The 19,355-nt window shown below is 37.9% G+C and overlaps 1 protein-coding gene across 1 annotated transcript; it reads right to left on the reverse strand.

Moving 5' to 3' along the window:
- Window positions 1-7,584: 7,584 nt before the first annotated feature.
- Window positions 7,585-19,067, reverse strand: rpf2.S (ribosome production factor 2 homolog S homeolog). The gene is given in 10 exon segments (NM_001086837.1): window positions 7,585-7,976; window positions 9,129-9,273; window positions 9,355-9,457; window positions 9,982-10,081; window positions 12,438-12,514; window positions 13,537-13,618; window positions 13,924-13,963; window positions 15,910-15,947; window positions 18,659-18,791; window positions 19,002-19,067. Coding segments are annotated over 10 exon segments (927 nt in total). The 5' UTR covers window positions 19,025-19,067; the 3' UTR covers window positions 7,585-7,790.
- Window positions 19,068-19,355: the final 288 nt, after the last annotated feature.

The raw sequence follows: 19,355 nt of genomic DNA on the forward strand, positions 1-19,355 counted from the left end.
CTAATATATATAAAAATAAATCCAAGAATTAAATGTAATTCATTTTCCATTGCTGTAAAGTATCTCAGCTGTAATATAGATATGCACCTACATACAGCACAAATATACAATCATATTGCAGTTTATTTTGTGATTGTGATTAAGGGATTGTTCAGTATAAAAATAAAAACTGGGTAAATAGATAGGTTGTGCAAAAAAAAATGTTTCTAATATAGTTAGTTAGGCAAAAATGTAATGTATAAAGGTTGCAGTGACTGGATGTCTAACATAATAGCCAGAACGCTACTTAATGCTTTGCAGCTCTCTTGGTTTCCGCTGACTGGTTACCAGGCAGTAACCAATCAGAGACTTGAGGGGGGCACATGGGTCATATCTGTTGCTTTTGATTCTGAGGTGCATGCTGAGGATCAATTGCAAACCCACTGAACAGTTATGTCCCATGTGGTCCTCCTTCAAGTCACTAACTAACTGAGCTGAAAAGCAGGAAGTAGTGTTCTGGCTATCATGTTAGACATCCAGTCACTCCAGTCTTTATACATTACATTTTTGGCTAACTAACTATATTGAAAACTTTTTTTATCTTGCACCGTCTCCCCTGTCTTCCCGCCGGTTAAAATGTAAATCGCCGGAGGGATGTCACCAAAGTCGCCTGAAGTTTCATCGTGAGGCAACTTCTGGCAACAACGGCCGAGTGCTATCCCGTCGGCGATTTACATTTTAGCAGGCTGGAAGGCAGGGGAGGTAGTTTGGGGAGATTAGTCGCCCCAAAGAAGAGGAGATTTGTCGCCAGGCAATTAATCTCCTTGAATCTGCCTGTGTGCCCTGAACCTTATTGTACACAGAAAAAGAAAATCATTTTTTAAAAGTTGAGTCTACAGGAGATGGCCTTCCCATAATATGGCACTTTCTGGATAACCAGTTTCCAGAAAAAGGATCACATATGCATGGTATGTCAGAGGTATTTGTAAAAGAAAAAAAAACAGCTGAAGACAACGGGTTTGTATTCAACTACAGTGGGTTCACCAATATATTTTATATAATAGATATTATTTATACAGGCTATGTATATAACCCTCCAGTTGTACTCAAAGTGGGCTTCCCTGACATTTATCTAGGGATGAAGAAACTTTGTAATTTTACATTGCATCTCCTACCCAGCTTTCTATCAAGCAGATTGTAATACACCACTGCAGCCCCTCCAATATTTTTACTGGCAGGCTTGGCTTCCAGAATTATAGAAAGCACAGCTCAGCCCCTAAAAGGTATTTTAGAAGAGCAGGATGCCCATAACTTTAAACATATTGAGCCTTCAGTTTAGTCACAATAAGACCTAAAGTAATGTACTGAAAGCAATTAATCAGTTATGGAGCACAAGGTTAAATATGTGTGTGTCAGGACTGGGCTCCAGGTAAAGCCAAACAGCACACAGCCATGGAGTCATTGTTGCCTTCCAGTCAATCATTGATACACATGGTGCAGACAAAGAATTGTCACTTAGACAAGGCCACTGGTTACAGATTTTTTAGGTAATGAAACTTTGAGGTAACTTTTAATATCCCTTTCTTTTATAGAAGGATAAGTGTAATTTCTAATAATATACTGTATACATATTAAATATCAGATGACTTTAACTGAGATTTTATATTTAGATTTTTTTGTTCATATTTGTGTTTCCCCCAATGCAAAAAAAGGTGCAAACAGGTGTAAAATATTAGTTAACTTTTAACACACCATAGAATGGGCAATTCTAAGGAACTTTTCAGTTCTTCTTTTTTAGTTTGTGGTGCCTAGTCATTATTTACTATGTATCTGTAGTGAATTAATAAGATGTATTTAATCTGACTCAATACCATAAAGGGCCTCGACCATGATATATACACCATGTCCATGTCAAAACCTGAACATATACACTAACAAGAGAACTGGATGAAGAATACCCAAAACTCAGAATAGTCCTCCAGAAAAAGATCACAGGTAAGTTGGCCAGCTAAAGATTTGGGGTTGTATATTCTTGCACATATTAAATATAACAATAGCTTACATTTAAAAATTACTTTCAAATATATATATATATATATATCAAACAAAAAAGTCCAGACCACTTGCTTAATGGAACAAACAAGATTTTTACCAAGCAAGAAATTGCAATGGTTCGAAGCTCCCGCTTCTTTATCAAGCATAAATGATTACAATGACATCACATCCTATATAGGGTCATAGGCATAAGTTCCGCCCACATGCACATACTGAATAAATTAAGCACAACCCCATGATATCACATGGTATCACCCAGAATTAGTAAAATAAAAAATTGCTGGCATAATTCTTATAAACATCAGGTTATGCATCAAGAAAATTGTAACAATTAAGTAACAACATCATATATTAGTTTTCACTCAGACTAACGAAACAATGTAACAAATAGGATATGTAATATCAATCAGTCCCAAAGTTACCCCTTCTCATTTAATAATTGTATCATACTCATATAAAGGCATACAGATCATATTCTCTATTGAGTCCCTTTGGATGTAGTGTTTGTAGTGTATGGATCCAAAAGTTCTCCCTTTTCTGGAGTTGCAGGAGTCTGTTGCCCCCCCGGCGTGGGGGGGGCAACAGACTCCAGCACAAGAAACCTCAAGGTTGCTACCGAATGTCGTGCTGCATGGAAGTGCGCCGGAACCGGTAATTTCAATACCTCCTTTCTAATGGTTGATTTGTGCTGGCTAATCCTGTCACGTATAGGTTGAATGGTCTCCCCTATGTAGGCCAACCCACAGGGACATTTCAGCATATATACTACGTACTCAGTGTCACATGTATAATGGTCTTGTATCTTGAATTTCCGCCCTGTGTGGGGATGTGTAAAGACATTTGTGCGTATGACACTAGAACACTGATTGCATCTACCACAAGGGTACATGCCATTTCTCAAAGGTGCTAAAATCCTCTGTGGGTTGGTCCGAGTTGTACCTAAATCTGCCTTAACAGAGTCTGCCTTAACGGACTGGGTCTGCACTCCACTCCACTCTGTACATACAGTGGTGTGAAAAACTATTTGCCCCCTTCCTGATTTCTTATTCTTTTGCATGTTTGTCACACAAAATGTTTCTGATCATCAAACACATTTAACTATTAGTCAAAGATAACACAAGTAACACAAGTAAACACAAAATGCAGTTTTTAAATGAGGGTTTTTATTATTTAGGGAGAAAAGAAATCCAAACCTGTGTGAAAAAGTAATTGCCCCCTGAACCTAATAACTGGTTGGGCCACCCTTAGCAGCAATAACTGCAATCAAGCGTTTGCGATAATTGCAACGAGTCTTTTACAGCGCTCTGGAGGAATTTTGGCCCACTCATCTTTGCAGAATTGTTGTAATTCAGCTTTATTTGAGGGTTTTCTAGCATGAACCACCTTTTTAAGGTCATGCCACAACATCTCAATAGGATTCAGGTCAGGACTTTGACTAGGCCACTCCAAAGTCTTCATTTTGTTTTTCTTCAGCCATTCAGAGGTGGATTTGCTGGTGTGTTTTGGGTCATTGTCCTGCTGCAGCACCCAAGATCGCTTCAGCTTGAGTTGACGAACAGATGGCCGGACATTCTCCTTCAGGATTTTTTGGTAGACAGTAGAATTCATGGTTCCATCTATCACAGCAAGTCTTCCAGGTCCTGAAGCAGCAAAAAAACCCCAGACCATCACACTACCACCACCATATTTTACTGTTGGTATGATGTTCTTTTTCTGAAATGCTGTGTTACTTTTACGCCAGATGTAACGGGACGCGCACCTTCCAAAAAGTTCAACTTTTGTCTCGTCGGTCCACAAGGTATTTTCCCAAAAGTCTTGGCAATCACTGAGATGTTTTTTAGCAAAATTGAGACGAGCCTTAATGTTCTTTTTGCTTAAAAGTGGTTTGCGCCTTGGAAATCTGCCATGCAGGCCGTTTTTGCCCAGTCTCTTTCTTATGGTGGAGTCGTGAACACTGACCTTAATTGAGGCAAGTGAGGCCTGCAGTTCTTTAGATGTTGTCCTGGGGTCTTTTGTGGCCTCTCGGATGAGTTGTCTCTGCGCTCTTGGGGTCATTTTGGTCGGCCGGCCACTCCTGGGAAGGTTCACCACTGTTCCATGTTTTTGCCATTTGTGGATAATGGCTCTCACTGTGGTTTGCTGGAGTCCCAAAGCTTTATAAATGGCTTTATAACCTTTGAAATTGAACTCAGGTGTGATAAACCACAGTTAAGTTATTTTTTAACAAGGGGGGCAATCACTTTTTCACACAGGCCCATGTAGATTTGGAGTTTTTTTTCTTCCTTAATAACGTAAACCTTCATTTAAAAACTGCATTTTGTGTTCAATTATGTTATCTTTGACTAATAGTTAACGGTTTTTGATGAGCAGAAACATTTAAGTGTGACAAACATGCAAAAGAATAAGAAATCAGGAATGGGGCAAATAGTTTTTCACACCACTGTATATATATATATATATACCCGATAAATATATATACAGTATTTGAAAATAATATTTAGATTTTATATAGTGCTCTTAAACTTGTTTCAAAAGGAAGCCGGTCATTGGCATGATCCTGATGTTTTGCAAGAGAACAGATAATGAAGTATAGCTAGATGAGAAACAGAGCCAAATTATTTTATAGTTAATTCATTTAGTAGTCAATTATTTACTTTCCATTAGAAAAAGACGTCTGCTCCTGCTGCTACCAGAACCAATTCTGCATTAGATAACCACATGTTTATTTTTAACCAAGAGGGAAGTATCAGATGGTGGAATTCCACTTTTTTTTTTTTTTTCAAATAAATTTTTTGCAGGCATAGAAAGTTATGACAGTTGTAAATTACTGTAGATAAACCTGAATAGTATCTTCCTTTTATGTGTATACCTGTCATAAGCGGATATTCCTGCTATCACTTCCAGTTGTACATAGGTAAGATAACATTTTGAAATAAACATTCAGATACATATATACATTTGTGAGGACAGTGTTGCTATAACTAAATAAGTGAGTGAGCTGGAAAGAATAAGAAGTCAATGAAACCTTATACAGCACTTGCTGGAAATGCATGCTCTGGCTCCTTGCAACACCCTGATCTGCCCTGCCACCAAAAATTTAGAATTTAAATATGTCATAATCAGCATCTGTTTAAGGAAGAGTACAAAATATTTTATTTACTTCCATGCGAAGAAACATGATTCATGACTTTTTCAATTTCATGATAGCTCCCTTTTAAGATGCATGTATGGGACCTATTATCCAGAATGGATCTTTCTATAATTTGGATCTTCATACCTTTAGACTACTAGAAAATCGTGTAAACATTAAATAAACCCAATAGGCTGGTTTTGGTCTGTTGCGTGGTACTTCTTTTTAAACCTTAGTTATTCTAGGGAATCCTGGTTAGACATTGTGAAGATCCAGAGGTCAGAGTAATAAGTCTACGTGCTTGAAACATAGCTTTACCAAGGAAGGTGTCTTGTAGGCATATGAATGTGTCTGTAATTATTAGACCTAGTTCCAACGATAGTATGCCTATCCGAGTTCCAATAAGATTGTAGTACTGGGCATACCATACAGTGTGTAGCAGGGTGCCCTGGTTCCCCTTATATTTTACACATATTGGAGAGATTTCTGGGTACATTCTGTGTAGTCAAACTGGGGTATAGTAGTTACTGTGTATTTGTTAGCGCTATAAGATTTTGTGTCTGGGGTTGAGAGAAACCCTGTTCGGGGATTTAAAAAATTCAGCACATTGCACATCCGTTAGTACCCCTAGGTCCCCCTCCCAGGTCACTCTAGATGTGATTGGGCAGCCTGTATGGGAGTATTCACGTCACTTTAAATATGGAAGATATTTTGCCTTTGGGTGATGCTGGACTGAGAGGGGTCAGAAGCAGGTGAGGTCTCATATTGATTGGGGAGGACCTGTGTGCGAGAGGCAATGATTAATTTAGCCTCATATAAACTAAACACTGTGATGCTGGCAGAGTAAACTTAGCAGAGTGCAGAGAATGGTTATACATTGCTATTCTATCATACATGTGGAGATCCCATTTTGCACCCACAGTCTCGGTGGTGCAAGGTTGGCAACTCTTCCGAGCACCTTGTTTTTCCATAGGGGAGTGGAAGGGTCTGTGGTATTTATGTGCGTACACAGCGTTGCTCTGTGAAAGATCGACTTAGTTTCGTCTATTCTTGGATTGGTACCCTGTGCTCCCTTAGATGCAAATATGAACAAGCTTTGTATTGCGGTTTGACCGTGCGGCAATAGGTATACACAGGATTTATATTGATCAGTGCAAGGGCCCCTCTTGACAGGGCTGTCGCCAGAGTTGCATAGCAAGACATGGGATACAAAAGTCAAGGAGAGCCATACACCCTCCCCCTGCAGTATTTCCAGTTTACTTAGGCCAAGTCTAGGCCAGTGTCCCAAATAAATCTCCTTACCATTGTATCGGGCCTCGGGAATGTTTTGGGGAGAAGTCGGCTGTGCCATTGTAGCTACATAACTTTGGGCTGAACATACATCTTTATAAAAGTGATTCTACCCACTGTGCACAGGCAACGGGGACTTTGCTGCCAACTTAGTTAGTTAGAGAGGGGTCACATTCAGGAAGTGATAACTTGAGATTGGCAGTGCGATGTCAACACCCTAGATATGTGAATCTGGGCAAAATCAGGAGGATGCATTGACTTGAGTCCTCCTCTGGGATTTGTGAATCTACTTAGAAGAGGTAGACTTGCAAAGGCTAACTTTTAATCCCGACAACCCCCCCCCCAATTGGTCAGTAAGTGCAACCAGCTCAGACAGCGAGCGCCCCCAGTCCCCCCCCCATCCATATATAACTGTTTCTTGTCGACACCAGCTTGAGAGACCGAGCCTATTGATGGATTCTGTCTGACTACAGCAGTGAAGGGCTCAATTGCCAAGGAAAATGCAGGAGGGCAACCGTGTCTAGTACCACTGGTTAATGCAAACAAGGGAGATTTCGGTTTTTCAAGATTGATCAGTGCAATCTCTTTGATGTAAAGCAGTTGCCCCATTGATAGGGTGATGGGCTTTGGCCAAGGTTTTCTAAGTACCTTCCAAATATAATCCCAAAATACATAACTTTTACCAATGCAGGGCAATAGTACCTTACATTTTATTTACTTTAAGCTATTTTGCTTGCCTCCATGTGACATTCATTACCAATAGCATTACAAAATCAAACCACAAATAAATCCATCTAATCTTTCCTTTAGCAAAATACCATGAAAGTAATATATTACTGAATAATAAATGTTTTTATCTTTCAGAACACAAAAAAAATCAACAGTATACTGTTTTGTAATTATACTAAAAAGTTAACTTCTGTACTTGTATATAAACAGAATTCTTGTTGATGCTTAGTTTTTACAGCCATGACAAAATAAAGGGATATATTATGCAAAAATATGGAGCTGCATATACATAAGTATGTATTATTGCAGCAAAGAGAAGTACTTGATGTGGTACAGCTGCATGAAACTCTTGCAAGATTTATTACTACGAAACTCTTAAAAATGTAGCCTTTGTTGCAACACCAGATACAAAATGAAATTTAATTGATGGTTGAGCCTACAAAGATTGGATACAGTATGGTAGTTCAGCTTTTTCATATATGATTATAGTAACACAACCCAAATCTTTTTAACGGGCTGCAGTCTTGAAAAACGTCAGTCTTTTAAGCATGGCCTGATCCTGCCTTAACTATTTCACAAACACTGCAACATTCCAGCTTTAGTGGTACTAATTCTGCTTAGCTTTCTTTGTGTTTGTTATATTTTGGTCTTCTGCTTCCATTGTGTCTGCTGCTCTCTTTTTCAAGCCTTTCATTTTTCTTGTCTGCAATTTACTAAGATCTTGCTTTTGCATATGGATGCGCCCAAATTTGGTGCCAAAAGCATCATGAGATATGTTCTTTTTCTTCTTTGCCTGTTTAAAAAGAGAAGTCTTGTTTAAAGAAAAAAGTTTTCATACAAAGTATATGCCTTCACTACTGTATTGGGAAAGTTATTTTGAGTCCTGTAGAGTGATTAAAACTGTCCATTTAAATAAAACAGATAAGTAATATTTGGCACAAAAACCCGAGAACTCTCTCAATGCAGCTCAGCAGCGATTCCAACATAACCAGGCACTTTCAAGCCCAGGCAGAAGTCAACTGACCAACCCCAAGGAAGTGCTTTATATAGGATTAGCAAGACAGAATATATTGTACACTATAAATGGTAAAATCAAGCACTATGTGGTTTCACATCTTCAAACTAGCAAATGCCTTCAGAGCCATCTTTAAGGTGTGGTTCTGTTCTTAATCACTGAATCGCTAATTTTCACTACAACTACAGGGCAGGATATTAAAAAATAAAAACCCTAGATAGTAGCACACTGTAAAGAAAGTCATAAAATTAGGTAAAAATTTCCTTCAAAATAACAACAATATGGTCAGCACAATTTAGAGCACTGACTTTTGTTAAGAGCAAGACACTTGATGCACAAGAAAAGTGTATGTTTTAAAGCATTGTTTCATTGACAGCTTATTGGATAGAGAGAGATAGAGGTAGAGAGAGATAGAGGTAGAGAGGTAGAGAGGTAGAGAGGTAGAGAGAGAGAGGTAGAGAGAGAGAGAGAGAGAGAGAGAGAGAGAGAGAGAGAGAGAGAGAGAGAGAGAGAGAGAGAGAGAGGTAGAGAGATAGATAGAGATATATATATATATATATATATATATAGAGATAGAGATAGATAGAGAGAGAATAGATATATAGAGATAGATAGAGAGAGATAGAGAGAGATAGATAGAGATAGAGATAGATAGAGATAGAGAGAGATAGATATATAGAGATAGATAGAGAGAGAGAGAATAGATATATAGAGATAGAGAGAGAGAGATAGAGAGCGATAGAGATTATATATATATATATATATATATATAATATATATATATATATATATATATATATATATATATATATATATATATATATATATATATATATATATATATATATATATATATATAATAAAGAAAGCCTTTTAAAAATGTTTTGTAATGCTTAACGCAGATTGAATGGCCAGTACTGAACTGAGTACCTTAAGGGCTTTGGGTTGTTTGAGGGAAAGTCTATACAAGTCATCAGAAGCCAGATGTGTCCTCCTGACAACAAAGTCAAATGAAGGTCCTATTTCTTCAAGCTCAATTCTTGGTGTCCTGCATCCAGATTTCTTCATTAGCACCCTAAAAGAGAAATATTTAATACTTCTCTGCATTCCCCCTCACACTGGCAGGCAAGCAGTTTATCATCTTAAAAAACCTTACTTGTAGCTACGCATAAAAATTTTCCCATCAACTGCTGTGAAATGCAAGACATGCTCCAGGCCAGCCAGACGAACCCCAGTCACAGTGGGTCCTCGGAAGAAATCTGAAGATGGAAATGTGCATGTTAAGCTAAGTAAATCAGTGTGTTTGTGACCCACCAGTACTACAGAAATACAGAAAACTAGAACTTCATTAAGCACAACAAATTGCTTCAGGCTGCTGCTAAAAGGGGGTTGTTTTGTGAAGGATACAACCTATTAACTTATTACACAGCAGGAGAGTTGCAGGGTACATCACAACCTGCTCTGCTGATGCTTCAGAACTATGCTCATAGATTATCTCTCCACACAGAGCAATGGGATCAGTAGATGACATATGGGCAATACAGCTGAAACTTGGCCCAAAGAAATTGGTGTGGCCAGTCTGAGATAAGTGGCTGTGCACAGTATACTAACATGGCTTTTTACTGATAATCAGGTCTGAGGGCTTGTCCTGGACATCGCTCCTTATGCAACTCTGTTCACATTTGCAACTCTTGAAACCACTCCTCCTCCTCCCCATCACAACACACACAGTATGGATATTTTATTTTAGTCTAATACAGTTAAAATCCCTAAAGATATATACCAATAAGCAAACTTTTCAGCCGTCTATAATCTTCACTCATTTCAAATGCATCGCCAGCAAATATCAGAAGTGGTTTGGTACCTTCAGGACACTTGCAGTTCTGTAAAAAGTTTAATGGTATAGCATCAGGAATCTCCATTCAATTATAGTAGATACAGGAATCTCCATTCAATTATAGTAGATATACAAACTATGTTAAACATAATATGGATGACAATGTACATTGTTTATTGAATGAAAGTATTAATAAATAAAATCCACAAAATATATAGACATGTTTATGCTTGCATAGTTCCTACTATGCAGTTTGCTCAGTATTTTTCCAGAGCCAATTTGTAACACTATTGCTATTTAATATTCACAATATTTAGTACTGTATTACGCCTACCACAATAGACAAATCAAAGCAGTTACAGAGATCGGTAGAATGACTACCGTATATACTCGAGTATAAGCCAACCCGAGTATAAGCCAATGTACCTAATTTTACCTATGAAAAGTGGGAAAACTTATTGACTCGAGTATAAGCCTAGGGTGAGATATGCAGCAGCCACTGGTAACTAAAGCCTACTGTGGTGTATAATGCAAAATTGCAACCAAAATAGAAACTGCCCACATAGGAAAGTATCTAATAACATGCTGGGTTTCAGTGTTCAGAATCTACAAGTCAAGTGTTCAGAATCTACAAGTCAAGACTATAGCATGTTATTAAATTCTTTCCCATATACAGTATGCAAATTCTATTCTAGCCACAATTCCACACCACACAACAAGATCCAGTTTTAGATAAAATGCCAGATCAACCTGTTCCATTGCATACCTATACTAGATGGTGCCGTATGTTGTCTGTCCAGTAATCCCTCTGGGTTGCTGTGCAGTTTAATTGAGGCCCAAAGCTCCCTTCCTGCCAGTCTAGGTTGTAGTGTAGGGATATTGTGGAGCAATGCAGGGCTGTTAGAAGCTGCCTGGGCCAATGGCCTTGTTTGTGTTCACACCTTGGGCCTTCAACTCCCTCTCAGCCCGTTTCTGTGAGGGCCTGAGTCTGCAGGGGGGTAAGTTGGCAGGAGTGCCCCCTGAGTTTCAGCAGCAGGGGACCTTCCCGCTTGGGGGCCCCTCATGCTGCTCCTTAAGTCACTGCGTTAGATCAACCTGGGCGACAGAGGTCTTGGTGATGTGTGTGAGGGTGCACAATAGGCTTATTGCACCAGGTATTGGGCTGCAGGGTAGGGTTTCAAGATTCCCAGGGCCTGAAACGGGGAACCCCCTGGGTCCAGGTTTAACTCACCCTATGTAGCACCCTCCAGGGAAGTCCCAGCAGTCCTAGTGTGTGGGCTTGGGCACCTTGTGGTTCCAGTGCGGCACCGGATCAGGCTCGCGTTTACGCGAGTCCCTGGCTTCCGCAACTCGGTTTGGCGCACGCGTTGCCGGCTTTTTCCCTGGATGCGCTGCCTGTAGTCACTGGGTCTGCCTTGGCTTCACGGATATGCCTAAAGCCTAGCGTGGCACACTAATGAGGGATAATTATGCCAGGGGCCCTGGTAGCGCTGTGAGTATGCGGCTGCTCTTTTCTGTGGTCGGCTGGACACCGCATTATTGTTAATCTTTTTAGAGATACTGCGGGCTGGTTTAAATTTAAACACGGGCCGCAGTTGGCCCCCACAGACCACACTTTGTATAAAACAGCCATTGTCAGACACAATTATAAGCTGAAGTAGACTTTTTCAGCACATTTTGGGTGCTGAAATAATCGGCTTATACTCTAGTATATACAGTATGTAAGATAGGAGGAGTCTAAAGAGGGATTAACTACAGCTTTATTTTCATTAATTTCAGCATGAAAGTAATGCACACCTATACAACATTTTGGGAAGATGTGAAACCTCTCCTTTCCACATAATTGTCAAGCTATTTATTTCTGTGGGAAGATACAGTATATAGCACGAGACTGTCCTGGAATAAAACATATACAGTAAAGGTTTGGGATCGATTAACAGAATGCTTGGGACCTGGAGTTTCCCAGGGATTTTATGTAATTTGGAGCATCATTCCATAAGGCTACCAAAAAACAATTACACATTATTAACCCAACAGCATTATATTACTTACAGCTAGCAACAGGCAGGCAAACTAAAATATGTTATCAAATGTTCTGGACAGAGAGGCAGCTAACTAAGAAATTGGGAAAATTGTACCCTACAGCACAATGCATGTTAAACAGCAGACCACAAATGCCACAGTCAAATCATACAATGATATGTGTGCAAGTGTATCCTTAATGCAGATACTGCACTGCCAGGTTCAAGATGGGCACTTCCCTGCATTGAGGGGTCAGTGCCAGAATTCAGCAAAGTAAAAATCATCACAGAGATGGGTACAGAATTGTTTTTGAAAGAAAAGTAGCACAGCTTAAAGAATTTAAATAATGAGGGTAAGGGAGAGAGCAAGATAAAGCATACCTTGATTTCCTGTAATGAAACATACTTTTCCACTCCCAACTCAACCATATCTAGAACATGAAAATCATACATGCGGCCTAGCAAAAAAAAAAAAATTAGTATAGTGTGCAGTAGTTTATCACTTTGGCTAGAATTACAGCCTCATTGCACTAAGGTACTGACAAAGGCACCGAGCACAGAATTTTATATTTTGCCAGTGTGTGAATAAGTTTTCTCCAGGTATACCAGTTTCCTACCAAAAATGAAGGGGTTAGCTTTTGATAAAACAGACCTTCTTGGGTGCATAATAGTGACATTATACTGTACAGTGAGGCAGTAACCGGTACAGATAGCAAACAAACTTGCAAACTATTATATCCACACCAAACAGGAAATAATAATTCCCATAATGTTTTTCTCGTAATATTTATTTGAAACTGGAAATGACTGACTAAAGAAATAACATAACTACTTGGAACAACTTCAATGTTACACTGAAAGATACTGAAGCGAGGATACACATTAACAAGTATGACGAGTGACAGGCACCATGGCACTGCTCTTTAAGAGTACAATGGAAATCAAAGTTAAAAGTTTCCCTAACCCAGTGGTTAAACATAAGCACTTTTCAATAGAATGAGGACAAATATATTATCTGTTAAAAGGGCTATAATACCTTGAGTTTACCCCCACCTTAATAAATCTGCAGAACAGCTCACTTCTTTAAATTCACTGTAATATATGGTCCTGCCACAATCTGTAAAAAGGTTCCCTTTTATGGTAGGAGTGGTTGTGGAAGGCTTGAGGTAAATTCTGGGATTCACTTGTGTGTACATGCATTTTTGTTCCTATGTGTTATAATGTGCATGTGCCAGTAAAAGGGTTAAAGATGATGGTGTGATGCTCAGAAGAACACCATATAAAAAAAATAAAAATTAAAGCTATTGTTTTCACTTGAGGCAGGCTAATGGCTAAGTTCTTAGTATTTACATTAGGGTTCGTATGAAATAAATAAAGGTTTAATGGCCCTTTTTAAAATCATAGATCCCATACCTGTACAACTATATGGTTGTTTTTATTCTAAGTTAGCAAAACAACAGTTAAATGCTATACAACTTACCAAAGATAAGGTCGTTTGGCCGCTTTTTGTTATGAGAGCCAAATACAAACAAGGAACAATCGGATTTCTTTGCAAAAAACTCCTACAAAAATATTTAAAAAAAAATTTAAAAAAAAATGTCCAACTACTATAACATATTTAAAATAATTTAGTCAAAAGTAAACTTACAACACAACATCAAGCAATTCAATGGGATAAATGAGCTAATTAGAAGTTATTGTAAAACAGTTATTAAAGAAAATGCTGACCATCCTACACTGAGCTTGGAGAAATTATCTGCAGTATTGGATATAAATGATCTCAATGCTCACTGCCTCAACATAATTATTTCTTAAAAAAGGAAGTGGAAGGAATAATTGGCAGAAATGTTTTTTTGTTACAGCTTACCAGAGATGTCTGATCCTCAAAAGGCCTGGTCATATTTTTCCTTAGAGAAAAAGAAATATATATATATATATGTAATTTGAAAAATCAAAATGTTATGGTTTGTGTTTTACAGGATGTTGACAATGTTTGTATGGTATAAGTAGGTCATTTCGACTGTGTCTCTCACCACAAGGTACAAGCTCAGTGCCCTTATATAAGCTATGTACTTTGTGTATATTTATTGTATTTATTTATTATGCTACTTGCCCTCCTTGTGTGTATTTTATATATTAACAGCAATGTGGGTGCTTACAGTGCATTACATATAAAGTTATACATACATAAGGATGCCTCAGCATGTATTTATTATATTTATAGTAGCATTAAAGTGTTCTTTTGCTGCACGGAACCAATTGCATATACAAAAAGAACAAAAATGCCAGCACCAAGGGTCTTGTCTCCAAAAAAAACTTGTATTAAGACATGGTATGTAAAAACTGACGTTTCGGTCCCTCTTGAAAAAAGGTCCTAAGAGGGACCGAAATGTCGGTTTTTACATACCATGTCTTAATACAAGTTTTTTTTGGACACATATACACACACACATACATATTCCTGTTTACATTCCTTCAACCCTCAAGTGAATTAAATCACTAAGTTTTATCACTGGACCAGTGTCCCTTTTAGGAAAAAAAATGCACTGGCCTAGGGAAAAAACATAGTGCAGCAACTTGTCCTTACTTACATTTCCTATATGTCTTTCTGAAAACTTAAAAAGTTAAATAACCTCTTATTATCCATCATTGTCTTTGAATGCTATTTATAATTTTGCCAGAAAAGTATTTGCCTGATGCTTTTACATTAACTTTCTTACCCCCCATGTTCCTCTATGAGTGGGCTGCCATATTTGTGGAGCTTGAAAAGAGAAAAAAAAGCTAACCCACAAGGTTGCACCCCACCATCATAGGATCCGATATCTCAAGGAAACAATTAAAACGTAACTTTTACTAATAAATTAAATAAAAACTAAGTCCAGGAAAACGTTTAAAATAAAGGTAGCATTAAAATGTTAGGAAGGGGTGGCTGCCTAACTGTGGTTCGGAAGTGAACCAGCGAGAAGCGGGGCAGGTGGGTCAGATACCCACTTTTTCCTAGGTTATTGGACAATTGTCTTTATTCCTACCCTGTGATCACTTCAATGCTCCAGTACAGACCTAACAGATCGACCTAATATCTACCTCACGGCCTATACATATCGCATAACCTATTTCCAGTTCATTCATCTCCCTGTTTCTAACTTTATTTTAAACGTTTTCCTGGACTTACAGTTTTTATTTAATTTATTAGTAAGAGTTACGTTTTAATTGGTTCCATGAGATATCTGATTCTATGATGGGGGGGGGGGTGCAACCTTAAGGATTAGTTTTTCAAATACCATTTATATCTTTAACCCTGCACACCATCTACTGTTTCTCTCACGTGATGGGCGGTGCTCCCTAATCTGTATTTTTACATATTTGTGGAGCATTAGTCCGTTAGCATTAGAAACTAACTGACAGATTAAGCAGGGACAGCCAGGTTGGCAAAACAGTCAGGTTTAGGAACTTGAAGTGACAATTACTTACAAAAGCAGAACTATCAGCGAAAAATGATCAACATGAACTATAGATAACGTTTAATGTAGATTCATCTTTTTAAAAGTGTTTGGCCAGCTTAAAGTGATACTAGCACTCACGTGGCCAGGTTGCCAAATGAGCATCTCTTTCCTTGACATGCCCACATTAGACCAAAGGCCAAGAGATAGAATCACAACAACTGTAAATGCCGGCCATAGAGGACACATCAATGAGCTGATGTGGTCCTTGCCCCATCAAGATTTTTAAACCTGTCCAACAGATAGCTAACTGAAGAACAGAAGGCCCCATACATGGGCCAATAAGCTGCCCAATAAGCTGCCAAATCATATAGAATTGTGAAACAGAGAAAAAAAAAAAAAGGTACACTTACTTTTTATAGAGTACACCATATGGCTTTTTCAAAGCATACTAAAAGAGTAAGAAATCTGGTTACAAGAATAATTCAACATGTAATCTTACTTCTTTGTGTATAGGTACTGGAAGGCAACTTGAAATTATGTAGGCTATAATGCAACCTGGAAAGATCTACAGCAATGGCATGTGAACTGTAAATATTCAAATGTATACATTTAAAAAGGTTACAATAACAAAAGCACATATATACACACTTTATAGAATGTTTAGTTTGCCTAATAAAATAAAACACTATTCTAAGCAACTTTGCATTATATATTCATTATAATTTGGTTTTTTGTATATGTATTGCTGTTGAAAGCAGTGTTTGTCTGTCCCTTTTTATTCTCTGCCCTGATGTCTAAGACTTTAGATACAATGTAAGAGAAGGCAGCTGATTAACAGACCAGTCTTTAATTGTTTAAAAAGTGACAACTGGGAGTTAAGCAAACGCTGCTTTCAATATCAATTATTTTTACAAATAACTTTAAAAGCACTGAAATTTTGTAATGAATGTATATTGGAAAATTTATTAGAATTGAGTTTTCTTTAATTAGGCAAATTTTTATTTTGGGGTTGACTTGCCCTTTAAATTACAATTTAATTTCCTGAAATTTAGCAACTTCATGGAAAGCTGCAAGTTAATCATGTAAATCCAATAATACTTCAACATTATGGCAGCCTCTAATCCTTAGGGAAAAAAAATAATACTGTTCAATGTGCTCACTTACCAAGCAGTAGCCTATGGCCTCTAGAAATTTGCCTGCAGGAACTAGTCAGTTACTCTCAAAATCTATTCACCCAGGCTTTCCGTGCTAACTATAGTGAACACTTAAGCCTTCAAATAATAAGCATCACTGCCTTCACAAGAAGATTCACCTCAAGAATCTGCCTTTTTTTTAACCTGAAAATGTAAAATGGGGGTTCTACTGTAACGTCAACAATGTTTCCACATCTAGTGCAAAGCCTTACCATAAGAATAGTGGCTACTAAAGCCTTGGTAACAGGACACATTAATATATATATATATATATATATATATATATATATATATATATATATATATATATATAGTATCGAAATGTGCCCCAGCACTCTCAGTAGTGTAGTCAGCGTTGACCTCGGTGCACGCTCCTGTGGGGGACCCCGTCACGTCCCCACTAGAAATATTCAGATAGAAGAATGAAGCAGCACACGATTCTTTGCAAAAGTGTATATTACAGATATAGCATCAATACAGCGACGTTTCGGGCAAGCTATATGCCCTTTATCAAGCCATAAGCTTGATAAAGGGCATATAGCTTGCCCGAAACGTCGCTGTATTGATGCTATATCTGTAATATACACTTTTGCAAAGAATCGTGTGCTGCTTCATTCTTCTATCTGAATATATATATATATATATATATATATATATATATATATATATATATATATATATATATATATATATATATATATATATATATATAATTACTTGGTAAGGGCAGCACTCCGCCTTTGCAACATCCCTCGGGTGCACGGTAATGTATAGTATAAGCAAAAAGAAGACCAGCAACACCGAGATCTCTTGTGATATAGTCAAATCTGTATTGTGAAATCACATGCAAGCCGACGCGACGTTTCGGTCCACACAGGGACCTTTATCAAGACAACCATGTTTAACCCCAAATGCATTTAAATACCCATAAAACCAAGGTCAAAGAACAGAAGTGACAGCGTATATATATATAAAAATATATATATATATATATATATATATATATATATATATATATATATATATATATATATATATATATATATATATATATATATATATATATATATATATATATAAACATTGCACTTCCGGTAATATAGCTTAGCAAGGTTTTCACCTGCATTCACAACTTGTGTGCCAGTGTGCCTTTTTCTCAGTATCTATTGAGGTTGCCGGTTACCTCTATCACTGGGCACCAAGTGGATTTGGATTTACCTGAAAAGACAGGTGTACAGGAGCAATCATACATTTGCAATTACCCACAGGCCACAGTAGTACTGTATTTCTGGAAAAAAGTTGGCAGGACTGTTAAATGGTTAATAAGGTAAATAAATTAATATTAAATATTGTGTATTATGTGGACTGTGGATATAATGTTCTAAAAAAGCACAAGCAATTCATCATCTCCCAAATAAATCTTAGTTAGAGCCATTCAATATTATACACAGCGTGTTCTCTATTCTGGCTTGAGATTCTATTCTCAAGAACTGTCTGGATGTTCCCTGGTCAGTTCCCTTGGCACAGATTTATCCACTCCTCACTGTCAAACAGTTCATTTGCATTTATGTTAAGGGTTCAAAGAATGTCAGGCTGAATGGTCGGCCACCAAACGTTTTTACCAAATCTGGCCCTCATTGCAAAAAGTTTGGACATCCCCGGTCTAAAGTGGCACCTGAGAGCTGCAGAAAAAAAGAAAACCCACTAAAAAGGAAAACCAATTGTTCAATGCAAATGCAGCCAATTAATATATATTTATATATATTTTCCAATTTAGCAGCCACTCACACTGGAACCCCTTCATGGGACTGCACAGAGGCAGTGGGATGCCGGCCGCCTACTGATACATTTATAATAAACAATAATAGGCTGTAGTAAAAGAAAAGGGCTTCATTTGCACAAAACATACTATAGAGCTCCGAGCTAAAAAAGCACGTACATGACAATGTTCGCGATATGCACTTACAATATCTTTTAGTGCTTGCGTGACTGTATTATTAGCATTGCCTCCTTTAATGAGCATGGCATTTTTGATATTCTCGTTGAGTTTGGGTCCCCTGTTTTCCAAAAATCTCTTCGATCTCTTTGTTTTTGGTTTCCTGGGAAGTAAGATATAAAGAGGCACCATGAGTAAATAACGATGCACATGTATTGCGATATAAACACTAGTACGGTATGCGCTTCAGTACTGTCCCAATCATTACGTGCGCTATGGAGAGAGACGTCTGATCTTGGGAAATTATTTTCTCTATACCTCAAGTAGTTTGCCCATAGCGCCTTATGAAACCCCCCACCAAGTGCCAACTTACACCACACGATCCAGTCCAGACATTTTCCGCTGATCGCTGAACCCACGTGTATCGTGCCTGAACGACTTCCTACTCCTGGAATTGACCTGCTGACGTCATACGCAACGTTTTACGTATCGCGCAATGACCCAGGAAGTAGAAAAGTTGTCACACGTACAAATAAGGCGTCATTATAAATTGAGATGAACTAGTACTATTTGAAACTCGGTCCGGTTGATTTATATAGTGTAACTGGTTTGCACATGCCAATTATCTTAATCAGCAGTGTATTTTTAGGTGTTTTGTCTAACACAATACTTTTACAGGATTAGTAACTCCTCCTCCCCGTGGGTTGAATAAATAGGAAAATACTGG

Source organism: Xenopus laevis, chromosome 5S, assembly GCF_017654675.1.
Source record: "Xenopus laevis strain J_2021 chromosome 5S, Xenopus_laevis_v10.1, whole genome shotgun sequence".
In the NCBI taxonomy this organism is placed as follows: domain Eukaryota; kingdom Metazoa; phylum Chordata; class Amphibia; order Anura; family Pipidae; genus Xenopus; species Xenopus laevis.